Source organism: Peromyscus californicus, unplaced genomic scaffold, assembly GCF_007827085.1.
Source record: "Peromyscus californicus insignis strain IS unplaced genomic scaffold, ASM782708v3 Scaffold_14__1_contigs__length_90479793_seg_2, whole genome shotgun sequence".
Taxonomy (NCBI): domain Eukaryota; kingdom Metazoa; phylum Chordata; class Mammalia; order Rodentia; family Cricetidae; genus Peromyscus; species Peromyscus californicus.
In genome coordinates this window covers 65,204,992-65,220,802 of record NW_026294436.1, presented here as the reverse complement: position 1 = coordinate 65,220,802, position 15,811 = coordinate 65,204,992, and the positions used below count along the sequence as shown (strand labels likewise).

The following is a 15,811-nucleotide window of genomic DNA, read 5'->3' as shown; positions in this document are numbered from 1 at the left end:
CTCAAAGAAACAAAAGAAAACTTCATAATGTTGGGGAGTGGGAGTTAAAAAGAGCTTGAACTGGGAAGCCCAAACAGTGTCGGTGGAGGTAGGGACGGCACCTGGATTCTATAGCTCACTCCAGGCTTAGTGTTCAGCAGCAGGAAGTCTACTTTGCTGGATGCTTCCTTTTCTTCTCACAAGAGGCTGCACCCCACCCTCAAATACAAGCAGAGCCTTCTGGTCTCTGGAGGATGTCACTAGAAAGCCCTTGGGCTGCGAACACACTAAATAAAATTCTCCACCAGATTTCTGAGGAGTTCATTGCATACACTAAACTAAAAGCATTATTACTTGTATATTTTGTTAACAATCTTTGGCCAGTCACTGGGACTGTAACATTTACTGAGCTGATGGAAAACAAACCAACCAACCAACAACCAAATCCACACAAACCACTGTCACTGCTGTCACCACTACCACACAGTAGATGTGGCGACTGCCTCTCACTACAAGAGAAGCTGGCCTGGCTGGAAACCTGAGGTGCTTGTTTACCTGCTGGACCTCACTGAGGATGGAGTAGGCAGCCTGGATCTGCCTTCTGCTCAGCTTCCCCAAGGGCATCTTCTGAAGGTCAATCTGGGGAGACAGGGGAAGTAAAGGCTGGGCATTCTGTAGAGCGGTGACAGGACACAGTCCCCTCAGAGATCAGCGGACCACCTGCACAGAAGTTACCCCACCCTGTACGCCGTGTAACAGTAGCCCAATGCGTACAGCTCAGCAGTTCTGAAGGACGAGGCAATGTAATTCCTACCAATCCCACAGGACCAGCGTGATGGATGAAGCCTCCCAGTGCAGGCTGCACTGCCCAGGACTCCAGAGGAAGGCAGGGCAGCCTTGCTGCCATCCAGTTCAGAAACAAGAGCCTCCAATTTCCAAGTGGTAAGCATTATTTTTCAAGAACACATACCTGATTCAACACTTCCTTTACAAATCAGCCACCCCAAAAGGCTACACATTTGTTCTCAACAACAGTACGACTAACCACTGTTAATCAGGGTCTTGAGCTGAGAAGGCCGAGGCATGGTCATTTTGTTAAAGTGATGAAAAGCAGACAGTTCCCCACTCAAAAACCAGATTAACTGTTTCAAGGGACACCTACTCCCTCCTGAGTGAACTGGCCTGTGCTGTTCACTAAGTGCTTGAGGTGAGACACCCGTGTGCCACGAGATCCTACACTCTTCGCTGTGAGACCGTGGTACTGGACACACCCACCAGAGCTACTTGATCTGCATGCAGCCCACAGCCTCTGGACTCACGGCTGGCCAAGCACAGAGGTCTCCTCCTGCCTCAACTGCTGGGGAGACTGGAGGTGAGATGCCTGACTTAGCCCGTGGTCCTTGCCATGTAGGCCCAACCGGGAGCACTACAGTCTCAACCGCCCTTATCTCACCTCCAGCCTCTCCTTTCTCTTTCTGCCTCATGCATGTGAGGCAAGCACCCTAGCACAGCTATGTCTAACTCCAACTTTTAAGAAAGAGTTGATTGAGTTTGACCGATTGACCGGAGCATGGGTCAAGTCAGTGGTGGTCACATTTTTCTTATAGTTTAAAATTTTTAAAAATTATTTTCTATCTATGACTGTTTTGTTTACATGCATGCCTGTGTACCACTTGGGTACCTAGTGCCTGTGGAGGCCAAAAGACAGGTCCAGATTCCCTTGAACTGGAGTTACAGAGGGTTGTGGGCCGCCATGTAGGTGCTGGAAACTGACCCCAGGTCCTCTGGTAGAGCAGCAAGTGCTCTTATCTACTAAGCAATCTCTCTCCAGTCCAGTTTTCTTTTTCTACAAGTGAACGAAGTCTTGGACTTCCACTGACATCAGCTAGCTGGTATGTTTGAGCCCCAAAGAACCAGATCTACTCACCCTAATACTGAAACAAATTGGGAAAGGCACAGGAGGCCCGAGGCCCAGGGCCAGCCCTCTGCGGTACACTCATGTTCCACAGCACAGAGATGCTTGGCAAGCAGGAGCAGGGATGAGGATGCGCACCACTTTCCCCTTCTTTTTAAGAGAGGAAAAACAATAGCGGAGAACTCGCCAGGCTCAGCACCCACCACCACGCTCAGCAGATGAGCAGACGCAGCTGCGGCACCCACCTCGTACTCCACCAAGGCTTTCTTCATGCTCTCCACGTCGAAGATCATTCCCACGAGCTCCTGCACTGGCTTTGGGAGCTTCGACTTAGTGCCAGGCTTTACCGTCAGCTTCTTTACCGCCTCTTCATCCTTCAGGATGGCAGGGAACCCGGAAGAGGACAAAGGGCAGTGTCATCAGGGTTTACCTATGGGTAACTAGGATGCAGGATACTTGCGAGCAAAAGCCAAATGTTCACCAAAACTCTCCAGACAATGGTGGCCAGGAGGAGTTCTGCACCGGCAAAATAATTCCCATGCATTCCCAAGCCCCAGACTGCTTCAGATTCCTATTTCTGCCCCTCTCTGGGTATGCTAGTACCCTGTAGAAGAAGCTGCCCATGCACATCCATGCCTACCTTAGAAGGGATGGCTGCTATGAAAATAAAGGTCGGATCAATTGGCAGGAACCTGCTGGCAGACCAAGTCTTCCCTTTCCCTGTTCCTGCTACCCAGGGCCAGCTGCAGGACCCTTTCTACATGGTTTTCCTTACAATCTCTCTCCTCAGTCTCATTTTCTGTCAGCCAGCTTGACAGAGATGTGGCACCTCTTAGCAACTGCTGTCCCTCCTCGGCCTCCCTCCTCCGTTCTCTGAGACGGCACTGCCTAATGAACTAGGAGCACCTGAGATTTTACTCCTGCCTCCTGGAGAAGTGGGCTAGGTCAGACCAAGCGCTCTGTGGTCACCACCTCTGGCTTTCCTCCCTAAGCCCCGAGCAGGCAGGAGCTGTGCTGGCCCCTGTCATGTGATGCTGTGTATAGGACGGTATCTGTGATGGCAATGAGCTGGGTCGTGGGCCTGGATTCTCCCTGGCTAAGCTGCAGTCAATGCGCCACCAGGGCTCCCAGGTGCTGCTGTCGTTTCCCAAAGGACCTACTCCGCCGCACACAGAACTCCAGAGGTGCTTTTCTACGCCGCGGGGATGACCTCACCGGAGTGCAAACTGTCTACGGGTTTTAAAAAGACGTACTAAGCACATTATTTATGACCAGGGACTCCACCTCTTGGAGGTGACCCTCTGAGAGGCACTCAAACATCTGTATGCCTACCTGAATCACCACAGCAGGTCCCCGAAAAGATCTCAATGTCTAGCCAGGGGGAGGGAGTTGCTTTGTTTTGATCAGTTACAATTTCTAGCTCAGCCCAAGATGGAGTTCTAAACAGTCTGAAGAAATGATGTTTTAATTGCGCAAGATGGTACACGTCTTTAATCCTAGTACTCGAGGCAGGCAGATCTCTGCCTGTGAGCTTAAGGCTAGCCTGCTCTACATAGTGAATTCAGGTCAGCAAGACCCTGTCAAAAATTAAAAGATGCATTAGCTGAATGTTAAAATCAACACTCAAGAGGGTTAGTAAAGTGCCCATCGCGCGCCAAGCCTCATTACCTGAGTCCAATGAAAAACTAATGAAACCAACCTGAAAAACAAATACAAACCCCAAACAAAAACCGACTACAAAACTAAGCAAGCAATACAACCCCCAATGTTCCAAAAGGAAACAGTACCTTCAGGCATAGTTAGTTTACTACGGCAGCTGCTGGCTATAAGACAAGCCACTGAGGTTTTGAAATGTGCCACTCTAAATTAAGCCAAGTGCTATGTGAGCAACACACCACATGTCATAGTACAAACAGGAAATGCTCATGGTTCTGTTGGTGTCAATCACATTATAGTGAGACCATTTTGCATAATGCTGGGCTAAATTATTAAGGTTAGCTTCATGGTTTCTGCTTTTAAAATGCTAAACTACTTATCTGTCTCACATTGTGCTCCCATGGGAAGTGGTGTCTGGACCTATAGTGTGTGGTGATCCTGGGCCACGAGGGAGGAGATGGGTGTGTACCACATGGTATGTAAGGCAGGATTCCACCATTACGGTAGGAAAATGACACCAAAGGTGAAAGCAGCCAGATGCAGACATACGCCACAACTTTACTGTGGCTAATCCTGGGTAGTTTACTGTCTGTGTCTGTCTCAAAAATTCTGAAATACTGAAGATACTTAATTCAGTGGAGGGAACTACGAAGCCAGACCAAGCCTGTCCACCTAAAGTCCAAGGTCTCAAGGTTTCAGCCTCAGCACTATGTAAGAGCTAAATTCTATTTAAAAAGCAAACGAACAGCTGGGCAATGGTGGCGCACGCCTTTAATCCCAGCACTCGGGAGGCAGAGCCAGGAGGATCTCTGTGAGTTCGAGGCCAGCCTGTGCTACCAAGTGAGTTCCAGGAAAAGCGCAAAGCTACACAGAGAAACCCTGTCTCGAAAAACCAAAAAACCAAAAAACCAAAAAACCAAAAAAAAAAAAAAAAAAAAAAAAAAAAAAGCAAACGAACAAAAACCCCCCAGGGTCTCACTAGGTAACCCTGGCTGTCCTGGAACATTTGATGATGAAGACCAGAGTAACTTCAAGCTCATAGAGATCCACCTACTCTGCTCTCTGCACACTGGAATCAAAGGTCTCGTGAGCTACCACACTGGCCTCTAAATTCTATTTTTTAAAAATATTTCGTTTTTATTTTGTGTGCATTGGTGTTTTGCCTTCATGTATGTCTGTGTGAGGGTGTCAGTCACCTAGAACTAGAGTTCCAGACAGTTGTGAGCTGCCATGTGGTGTCTGGGAATTGAACCTGGTCCTCTGGAAGAGCAGCCTGTGCTGTTAACCACTGAGCCATCCCTCCAGCCTCCTCTAAATTCTGTTTTTAATGCAGAGCTCACACACACACACCACTCTACAACAGAAAGAATTTCTCCCCTGTGGCATGCTAGACCCCGAAGGCTTGGAATCACAATCTGCACCCATTTGTAAATCTCTTTTCTTTTATAAAACTAACATGTACAAGCCCCTGACAAGAGTACTAACACTGCAAGAGTCTATGTGGCCTTAAGAACGACGTGTTACCGAGCATGGTGCATGTGCCGCAATCCCAGCATTTCCGGTGCTGAAGCCAGGTGACTGCCAGTTTGATTTGCTAAACAGCAGGTCCCTGACTCAACCAAACGTAACATCCAGTCACAAAAATATCACCTCAGAGGAAACTGAACTCTGTCTGGTACCACACAGGAAGAGTTTCAGAGTAGATATGGATAACACTGGGACTAAATCTATCCCCAGGCAGGATACGTAAGTTGTCCAATTTTCCTGACGCTGGATCATTTCATGCCTACAGTTGACACAGGGATTCCAGTAAAGTCTTCCAGAAGCTAAGCATTACAATGAAGAGGCCCCAGAGCAACTTCAGAAACTTCTCTTCCTCCATGTCTGAGTCTCTACTGCACAAACCTGTAATCCTGGCACCCAGGAGGCTAAGTGGGAGGGTGAGTTCAAACCCAGCTTGAGCTCCCCCCACCCTGTTCTTATCTAGGTCTCATTTGATGCTTTAGGGCACAGAGCTAAAGAAAATTTTTTTCTTTTAGCTACTGAGATGGTCATGTGACTTCTGCTCTTCATTCACAGGGCGCACTGAAATGTCAACCAACCTCACACTCTGGGTTTTTGTTGCACTCAAGCTTGGTGTACATTCTCACATAACTGTGTGATTTGCTAGTTGAGGATTTTGCATTACAGGGATGGTATTCAACAGTTTTCTTCTTGGGTAACACTGGCCTCATGGAATGAGCCAGAGCTTTCTTCTATGTGGGGAGAAGAATCTGTCACACTGCTATCATTAACTCTTATCACCAGTGACACCATCGGAGCAACACCGTGGAGTTAGGGGCTCTTCTGTACTAGGAACAGACGCTAGAAGAACTCGGTAAGATTACCTGGCCGTAGTCAATCTCCAGAGGGTAGAACTTCTTGGGATACTTTGTGAAGTTTGTAGAGTGCCAGGCATTTCCAGTCTTCTCTTCATACAATTTCAGGAAGTGCTCAACAGCATCCTCTTTAGATGGCATCTGCTCAAGTTTGTTGCTGCCAATGACTGTGCCTACTCGGCCCCAGGACCGGAAGATCCAGTACCTGTAAGAGGGCAGGACCGAGGCAGAGACCCAGGATGAGCTTCTGTTCTGTCCAGGGTCTCCTCAGTAAGGGACAGTTGGTTTCTTTTCCCCTGTGTCGCCCTGGCTGTCACAGAACTCACTTTGTAGACCAGGCTGGCCTCAAACTCAGAGATCCACCTGCCTGTGTCTCCCGAGTGCGTGTGCCACCACTGCCCTCCTAAGGGGCAGTTTTAAAAGCACTCTTGGGGCTGGAGATGGCTCAGCAGATAAGAGCACTGGCTGGTCTTCCAAAGGTTCAATCCCCAGCACCCACGTGGGACTTCACAATTCACAACTGTCTATAACTCCAGTTCCAGGGGATCTGGCATCTTCACAGATATATATATCTATCTATATATCTATCTCTCTCTCTATATATATACATACACACACACACACACACACACACACACACACACACACACACACACACAGGAAAACCCCACTGTACATAAAAAAACAACACAACACTCTCTCCCACTCATATGTTGACTGAGTGATGCTGCAGATGGAACCCAGGGCCTAGAACACACTAGGCAAGCGCATTACAACCAAGAAAACTTAACACACCAGAATAATCACCTTCATTCTAGTAACCAGCTAGTGTGGGATAGCATTAAATAATAATTTAAAGCCAGGTGGTGGTGGCACACACATCTTCAATCCCAGCACTTGGGAGGCAGAGGTTGGTGGATCTCAAGACTTTGAGGCCAGTTTGGTCTACAAAGCAAGTTCCAGGACAGCCAGGGCTACACAGAGAAACCCTGATTCAAAAAATAGATGAACAGAAAGAATAAATTTTAATTTTAATATGTGCATAACAATAAATCATGAATCAGGCTTTTTGTGTCGAGTTCTCCTCCAGGCCCTGAGCAACTTGACTTCCCACGGTGGGCAGCACACACTAACCTGGAGGGAATCTGTCCCCGCTCACCTGCTCTCCTTGTCATCCTCCAGAAGTTGCAGCTTGTAATAGGAGTTGGTCCCCTTCACAATGTCCACCAGGCCAAGCGTGGCACTGAACACCTTCCCGCCTTTCTCCAGGACGTGTGCAGAGTGTTCCAGACCTGCCCCAGAGGCAAACCTCTTAGAGTTCATTCCCTTCAAGGGTTAGGGTGTAACACAGGGTCTGTGGGCCTACGAGTCCCTGGTTAGCTGCGTGTTACACCACTGCCTTTAGAGGCTCCCCCACTGACCCACATGGGATTAGGTCAGGATTGGCCGGCAGGCAAAGGATGCCTGCTCCCCTCTGGCTACTCTGAACTGCAGACATCTCCGAGTCACCCAGGGCCTGTGGCTGGCTCCTCATCACTTACCCGAGTCAGGATCAACAGCTGCTCCTCCCTTCAGAGTTAACTTCATCCTTTTTTCAGACTTGCTGACACCTTGGGAGGGGACAGAGGAACATAAAGATCTAACTGAGACAACAAAGGCAGAAGTTTCCAGGGGCACGTATCACAGGGCCTGCTGCCCTGTGCCCACTAACACTGAACTGAGGATGCTGATCTGTGCCCACTAACACTGAACTGAGGATGCTGCCCTGTGCCCACTAACACTGAACTGAGGATACCGCTCAGAGAGCTTCCGGGCCACAGAAGCACAGAGGTGAGGTCACAGATAGCGCAGCTGGGCCTCACCTTCCTCCTTAACAGGGCCCTTGCTCTTCTTCGAGGGTGCAGCTGACTTCCCCTTGGGGGCCGCCGCTTCAACAGGCTCTGCCTTCACCTCAGCCCCCCAAGGGGACAAGCTGTGGGCGGAGAGCAGCTCTGGGAGGCTCTTAGTGGAGGCAGACACGTCCTGGAGGAAGTCCTCACACACAACTCGAACGCTGGCAGCTCTCACTTCTTCCATTTTCTTACTCATCTTTTCCACCTCCTCTGTTTAAAACCAGAAAAGAAAGAGAAGCCGAACAGCCCGTAAGCTGACAAGTAAGCCTGGACTTGCGGCTACTCCAGCCCCCGAGTGCTCACGGCCTCAGCACCAACACTTCTTTCCCCCCCTCCAAACTGTCACACAGCCCGAGCTGTCCATCACACAGTCATGTTCCAGCGGCACCGGAATGCCAGGGAACCCACCTTCTCCAAACCCTCAGTGTGGTGTCAGCCTGTGTTCTGGCAGCCAACACAGGGACATCCCGTGACATCCCATGGAGCCCTGAACCCTGGTAAGCTCGTGGTCTGTGCTGGGAATGTAAGCCACTATGAACACGGACGACATGACAAACACTAGTTTACCCTCAAGCAATGGTGGTGAGTCTGAACCTCAGCCCTGTCACACACTGACCCCTCTCCACACTTGCAAGAGGCACAAGCCTGTTAAACTCACTTTTGGTGCTGATACACAAGGAGGCCTTGTTGGCCGATCCCGTCAACTTGCCCCCGAGCTTCTCGATCGTGGCCTTTGCCTCGTCTTTGCTCTGGGAGAGTTTCCCCAGGGTCAGGATCTTCATGTTAGACAGAGGTTTATCTGGGACAGGGGATAGAAGCGTCAGGCCAGGAAGGACAAAACAAACAGCAGGCTCCGCGCGTGGCCGGCCATGGCGGTCCGTCACTCTTTTCTCTTTGGGAAAGTCTCATGAAGACAGAAGCTAACAGCCAGCGGGAGAACCCATGAGGTCCACCACCGAGAAACTGGGTAGGAATGAGCCACCAACAGGGTGGTCCAGGCTGGCTACCAGGTCAGACTGCACCTGGAGATGGGAAGAGGACGCCGGGAAGAGGGTAGGTGACGAGACCCAACTCCTGAGTAACAAAGTGCAGACCAGACTTCTTGGTGGTAAAGCTGAAGGCATCCACCAGTGTGACCACACTGAGCCCGGCTGTTGCAGGCCAAGTAGAGCAAGCTGCCCAGTACCCAGTCAGCCTGGCGTGGATGGGGCCGTCTGGGAGACAAGGCAAGAATGCAGCACTGGTCACAGCCAGGCCACAGGCCACAGCTGGGGGAGATCTAGCCTGTCCTCTCTAGGGGGTGGACGCTGATGACGTCAAATGGATTTCACTAAAGTCTCTGAAGAGAACAACATCACTGATTTGGGTGTGAACTGCACCCGAGAGACAGCAGAGGACGGACCTGTCAAGGGAGGACCAGGAAGCAGACCCTAACTGACCCCATGTGCACATGGAGACCCCAGGCTTCAAGCAGCAGAGAGGACTTAGGGTAACCACTGTTCACCACCGGGGGAACGGTGCAGCTGGGCTAGCCTTCAGAAGCAGAACCTTGTCCACTACCCGTCCGTCCCACCACGGCCTCCACCTTTATGGTTCAGGAGTGTTCACATGCCTGAAGGAGCACACAGCCTTTCTCCTTGCCACCAAAACACAGATCTTACTGCTTGTGACGGCCGAGGACATGGCTAGTCATGACAGATCTCCCAGGATCTGGATGGCTGGGGGTGCAGGAGGACAATGGGCCTGGAGACTGAGGGTGTGCTTTGCAGTACACTGTGTAGTGCATTTTGAACATGTCTCAAGGAACTTTGTCCACATGGCAAACAGACCACAGAATACTCACTTTTACTACTCCTTGCGTGGCATGGCTCCTAGGTCAAAGCCAGCCCCCAATCCTCCCCAGCGTCATACCTGCTGGGGCAGAGGAGTTCACAGCTGGAGGTGCTGAGGTGACGGAGAGCGGAGGTGCCAGCGGCGCTGGGGCACTGGTCTCTGGAGGGAATATCCGATCTTGTTTTTTGACCTTTAATTTCTTGAGGTAGGATATTTCTCGGAATTCCTAAACAAAGTCAAGTTTAGTTTTAAAGACATCCAATGTCCCTTGAAATAAACTTGCAATAGACCAAGAGGGATTTGTCCTGTGCAAATTAAATTATCTTTTTAAAATCTCTACAATAAATAGGGAAGTGGGAAGTTCCAGGAAGAAAGCTTGTTCTTGTTACTATTTACAGCCTGACTTCCTGTATCTGTGATAGACCAGTTACTATAAGGGCCCTAAGAGAAAAACCTTACCCTTTGGAAAAACAAAACAAGGGCCAGCGAGACGGCCCAGTGCGTACTGCCAAGCCAAGGCTCTGAGTTCGACTCCCAGAACCCACATGGTGGCAGAAACTCCCACAAGTTATCCCCTGACCTCTACATGTGCACCACGGTACACATGCCCCTCCCAAACTAAAGTAATATTTTCAGACAGAATAAAAAAACAGCAGGACAGCTTAGTGAGAGAAGAATCACTAGACCTAGGACATCCTTGGAATCCCCCTGTCCTCAGTCCCTCCTCTCTAGTGTCCACAGGTACCTAGCTCACGGCTGAGAGTTCCTAAGACTGACACACCTAGGCAGAGGGGTGGGTGGTGTGGCAATGTGACAGCGCACGCCTTTAATCCCAGCTCTTGGGAGGCACAGGCAGGCAGACTTCTGTGAGTTTGAAGCCAGTGTGGTCTACACAGTGAGTCCCAGGACAGCCAAGGCTGTGTAGAGACAACTAATTACCCAGCTACAGGGAACCGGGACTGCACGTTCCCCAGCGAGGGGAGCTAACACTAGAGGCTGTAGAGCATCTACAAGGAGTTCCAGAAAAGGAAAAACATGGAGTTGATAAAAAGACCAGTTGTTTCCAGAGGCTGGGAGAAGACAAATGGCACACCGAGTCTTGGGGCAATACATGTTCTAAATGACACTTTCTACTAATGGGTACATTTCAGTCTAAATTTATCAAACCCCACAGGCTGTACCACACCAAGAGTGGGCCCTAATGTAAACTATGGACTGTGGGTGATGGTGTGTTGGTGTATGCTCACTGGTTTGAAGGGATGCACCACTCTGGTGCAGGGTACCGATAGTGTGGAGACTGTGAGGGATCAAAAACAAACACCTCACACCCTCAGTGACAGATTTAGAAGTTTTCCAAAGGAGACCCATATGGTGATATTTTATTCATGCTGAAATGTGATTTTATTTGTATGTTAATAAATAAAGTTGCCTGGGGGTCAGAGCTAATAGCAAGCCATTTAGCAGAAGTCCGTGGCAATGGTAGCACACGCCCTTAATCCGATCACATGGCAGGCAAAGTCTCTGTGTGTTCAAGGACACAGGCAGCATGGAGACACACACCTTTAATCCCAGTACCAACTGCAGAGACCTGGAGGTCTGTATAGACAGGCAGTGATGAGGAAGTCATGTGGTTGGGTTTAGAGCCAATGAGAAGGCAGAACAGAAAGGCAATAAAAAGACAGGTCACACAGGAGAGGGTCTCTCTCAGGGGAAGGACGGCAGTGAGTGGTAAGCTAAAGGCTCTTCACTAGTGCTCTGACCTCTTGGGCTTTTAACTCTGCATTTGGCTCTATGTTTCTTTCTTTTTTTTTTTTTTTTTTTTTCGGTTTTTCGAGACAGGGTTTCTCTGTGTAGCTTTGCGCCTTTCCTGGAACTCACTTTGGAGACCAGGCTGGCCTTGAACTCACAGAGATCCGCCTGGCTCTGCCTCCCGAGTACTGGGATTAAAGGCGTGCGCCACCACCGCCCGGCCACTCTATGTTTCTTATTTAATAAGACTGTTTAGAATCACATCTACAGACCCAGTTAAGTCCCCCTGCTTGTTAGGGAGGAAGGCATAAAGTGAGCCCTCTTGCATTCACCAGGAATTATTCAGCTGGCACAGTTCTTTCAGTCTCCCAAGTGACTTACAGTAGCAGGCCTTGCACTAGGGGAGGGTGGTCACTTAATGACATCACATACAAGCTGCTCTGAAGAGCACAGTCTCTGTGCTCCCAAGCCTCTGTCTTCAGAAAGGAACCTAGTTGTGCCCACGTTCAGTGAATGGCAAGTGAGATGCCAGACGCCTTTGGATGCACACTCATCAATGGCATGTGGCACAGAAAGGTTCCATAGAGGGCTTTCACCCTCAAGGAAGCACTCCTGTCTGGATGAGCACAGCACACAAATGCCAGGGGTGGGATGGGGCGGACGGGTATGCAGGAAGATGTGCAGGCAGTACCTGGACAAGTGTGCCGAGAGCCCAACAGCAGAGCTGCCTGGGCACAGGTGGCTGGTGACACCCAGTAGCCCGTGGGAACCCTGGAAGCAGACTCAGACAGGAAGGGCCATGAGGGTTCTGAAGGACCCTAAGGGGCTGCCTTTCAGTCTGAGATAAGCACCTAGGGGAGTAACATAGTATGAACTCCACAATGCTTGGACAGCAAGCATCACCAGACTGGATTTTGCACACTCCCTGCAAAAGATGTAAATGCACACTCTGCATCTAATGGCCGATCCTGCTCATTGTCACCTTACAATTGTCCCCACTAAAGGGTGGAGCGAGTCATGTTTTCCTGCCAACACATCCTAGGATGCCCCCCAACCCTTACCTTTGGAGTTACCCATTCCTTTCGGCTGGGAGTCTGAGTCTTGACCATGCACTTGGTCCAGGCAGTGACATCCCCAGTACAGTAGTAAGCATCACTCTTAAAGACCAGTTGGCCGGAACACTCTTTGCACGGCAGGAGGGCCCCAAATGCCATGCCATCAGCAACACGGTCCAAGATCTGAAGAAACACGTCAGAGACCAGAGGTTCAGGAAGGAATGTTACCAATAATGCAGATGGAGGAACTCTCAAACAGGCCCTGTTCCCAGAAAAAGGCTGTCTCCGGGCTCTACCATACATAGCTCACGTGCCAGCTTACAATACAGCCAGGCCTTGCACTAGTGAAGGATCCTGCAGCAGCCCCACCTCGCCGAGGGAGGCCCACAGCAGCCCCTCTACCACACAGGAGTGGCCCACGCAAGTGTAGGGTGGGCTTAGCAAGCCTGGGACACATGGCAGCAGGCAGCAGAGGTCCTCAGGCCAGTGGGATATGAACACACAGGCAAAAGTACCTGCTCACCTTGGGAACTCATCACGTTCTGAACCAGGCCAAACGTGGCAATGTATGGTACAGCCGGGGAAGCCTCCCGACTGAAGGAGACGGTGCTCATGACCATACAACACTACCCCGGAGCTGTAACATCTTGAAGGGCCTTCTATGTCCCCTCCTCCCCCCACAAAACACAGGCAGCTCACCGCGGACTCTCCAGATGGTACTTGCTGCTGGTTGAAGATAAGCAACTCCTTCAGGTCGTTGGTGGAACATGCCTTCTTCAGCTCATCTTTGATGTTCCAGATCAGGTCATTCTGGGCCTGAGGACGAGACCCCACAACTGAGATCAGTTCTTTGTTTTTGTTTTTGTTTTTTTTTTTTTTTTAAATCTTAATACTGTTTTCTTATCTTAAATTTTAAAAAACTACATTCATTTATTAATGTGAGCATGCTCAATGTTCTACAGCGCATGTATGTAGGTCAGAGAATAACTTCTGAGAGTTGGTTCTCTCCTTCCATAATTTAAATTTTTTTTGACAAAAGATCTATTATTATGTAGCCCTGGCTGTCCTGGAACTTGCTCTGTGACCAGGCTGGCCTCGAACTCACAGAGATCCACTTGTCTCTGCCTCTCAGGTGTTGGAATTAAAGGTGTGTGTTACCACACCTAGACCCTATAATGTAGCTTTTATAGATCAAACTCAGAGGACTGGGGGTCAAGTAAGGGGCTTGTGGATGCTGCCGTGGTCTTGGGGCTGGCAACAGGGCATCTGGAGGTGTGGCTGGTTGCCACTGAGGCAGGGGGTATGGGCCTTCTTTGGGTTAATGAAAGGTCTGGGCTGTACACTTTAAAAGTTCAAGTGGTAACTTTTAGGGAGAGACTAGGGTAAGAAAGGATCTCATTTAGGAACCCAGGCTTGCCTGAAATCACTATGTAGCCCAGGCTGGCCTCAAACTCATGGTAATTTTCCTGCCTCGGCCTTTGCTGGACTGAGTTAATCAAGGGCTACCTTGATTAACAAAATGGCTCAGTGGGTAAGGCCACCCGAGTGATCCCTGGAACCCACAGTAGAGTGGCTGCTGTAGAGAACTGAATCCTGCAAGTTGTCCCTATCCTCCATATGCATGCCATGTACACATGCACAGCAATTCATATAAAAGTAATAAAAATTGGGTTGGAGGGATGGCTTAGAGGTTAAGAGCACTGGCTGCTCTTCCAGAGGTCCTGAGTTCAATTCCCAGCACTCAGATGGTGGTTCACAACCATCTAGAATAAGATCTGATGCCCTCTTCTGGCTTGCAGGCATACATGCAGACAGAATACTATATATATATAATATATAAATCTTAAAAAAAAAAAAAAAAAAAAAAAAAAATCGCTGGGCGGTGGTGGTGCACGCCTTTAATCCCAGCACTCGGGAGGCAGAGGCAGGCGGATCTCTGTGAGTTCAAGGCCAGCCTGGGCTGCAGAGGGAGTTCCAGGAAAGGTGCAAAGCTACACAGAGAAATTCTGTCTCAAAAAACCAAAAAATCAAACGGGGCTAGAGAGAGCTGGAGAGATGGCTCAGTGGTTAAGAGCATTTACTGCTTTTACAAAGGAATTGGTTTGGTTCCCATAACCCACATGGTGTCTCATAACTATCTCCTTGGGCGCCAGGCAAGCATGTAGTACACAATGCAGGTAGGTAAAACACGCAGACACAAAAACTTACAAACCCCAACTCAGGTTACTAGACTAGGTGGAAACTGTCTTTACCGGCTAAGCACAATCACCAGGGTAGCAGGCCCCATCCCTCAACCTTCCACTACACACCCTTGATGGAGCTGGGCTGTTCCTCCAAACCCAGCCTGACCAACTCCAGTCTCAGCCAGGGTTTAACCCTCAGACTAACTCATCAAAATAAACCCACGCAATGCTCTTAGAAAACATTCTGGAAAGTGTAGAGGAGACCACTTGTAAGACTGAATGCCTGTTGCAGATGGGTGGCACGTGCCTTTAATCCCAGCACTCGAGAGGCAGAGGCAGGCGGATCTCTGAGCTTGAGACCAGCCTGGTCTACAGAGTGAGCTCCAGGACAGCCAGGGCTACACAGAGAAACCCTGTCTCAGGAAACTAGAAGACTGACTCCTTAACGGCACCGGGTCCTGGTGTCAACCCTCAGAAACCTGTTCAAGAGACACAGGAAAGCGACCACAAGTTCTGGGTAGGACTTAGGGCCCAGTCATCTTTCCCAAACCCATTTAGATTCCTCAGAGTCTCCTACACACTCAAGCTCAAGCAGGAATATATGTGATCTCTTCTGGAATTGGAACTTTAAGTCTCGATTTCAACATCTACTCAGTGCCCACTCTTTGCTGGTGCTTCTAAGTCCCACCTTATTTATTCTCACCACTACCTGGCAAGGAGGTAGGCCACGACGAGCCTCCGCCTTCCCTGGGGCAGCAGGCAAGCTGGGTAGTGCACAGCAGGCCGCACCTCCTCAGATGGAAAGGAGAATGCCGGTCCTACTAAACCGTGCTATCAATGCCAAGGAAGGTGTCCAACTCCTCTGACTGAGGCTACCCCCACGCTCCCTCCCGGCTCCCCAGTTCCAGTGCGAGGCTCTCAATGATGTCCTTTTCATTGTTCCCTGCAGAGGAGCACACACTGGGACACCAGAAGCAGCAGCCTATGAACACAGGTTTCAGGGAAATGGCAGACCCACTTCTCTTTTACAGCTGAGGAAGGATAGAGATCTACGGAAGCAGACTGGGGTAGGAGCAGCTAGGAGGGTAATTCAAGCTTCTGGTAACACTGGGGAGAGAGCATCAGCACACCCACTGAAGAGGACGCAAAGACATGAAAGCAAAAAGGAAAA

General features: G+C 49.7%; 1 protein-coding gene across 1 annotated transcript in view; it reads right to left on the bottom strand.

Moving 5' to 3' along the window:
* Parp1 (poly(ADP-ribose) polymerase 1) overlaps positions 1 to 15,811 on the bottom strand; it is a 36,861-nt gene that overhangs the window by 7,880 nt on the left and 13,170 nt on the right. The window contains exons 6-15 of the mRNA XM_052737802.1: positions 13,157 to 13,273; positions 12,464 to 12,640; positions 9,732 to 9,879; positions 8,479 to 8,619; positions 7,791 to 8,030; positions 7,470 to 7,538; positions 7,088 to 7,220; positions 5,938 to 6,133; positions 2,140 to 2,268; positions 535 to 618 (exon numbers count right to left, since the gene is read on the bottom strand). Of these exons, the coding sequence (XP_052593762.1) occupies positions 535 to 618; positions 2,140 to 2,268; positions 5,938 to 6,133; positions 7,088 to 7,220; positions 7,470 to 7,538; positions 7,791 to 8,030; positions 8,479 to 8,619; positions 9,732 to 9,879; positions 12,464 to 12,640; positions 13,157 to 13,273 (1,434 nt within the window). The remainder of the gene's footprint in view (positions 1 to 534; positions 619 to 2,139; positions 2,269 to 5,937; positions 6,134 to 7,087; positions 7,221 to 7,469; positions 7,539 to 7,790; positions 8,031 to 8,478; positions 8,620 to 9,731; positions 9,880 to 12,463; positions 12,641 to 13,156; positions 13,274 to 15,811) is intronic.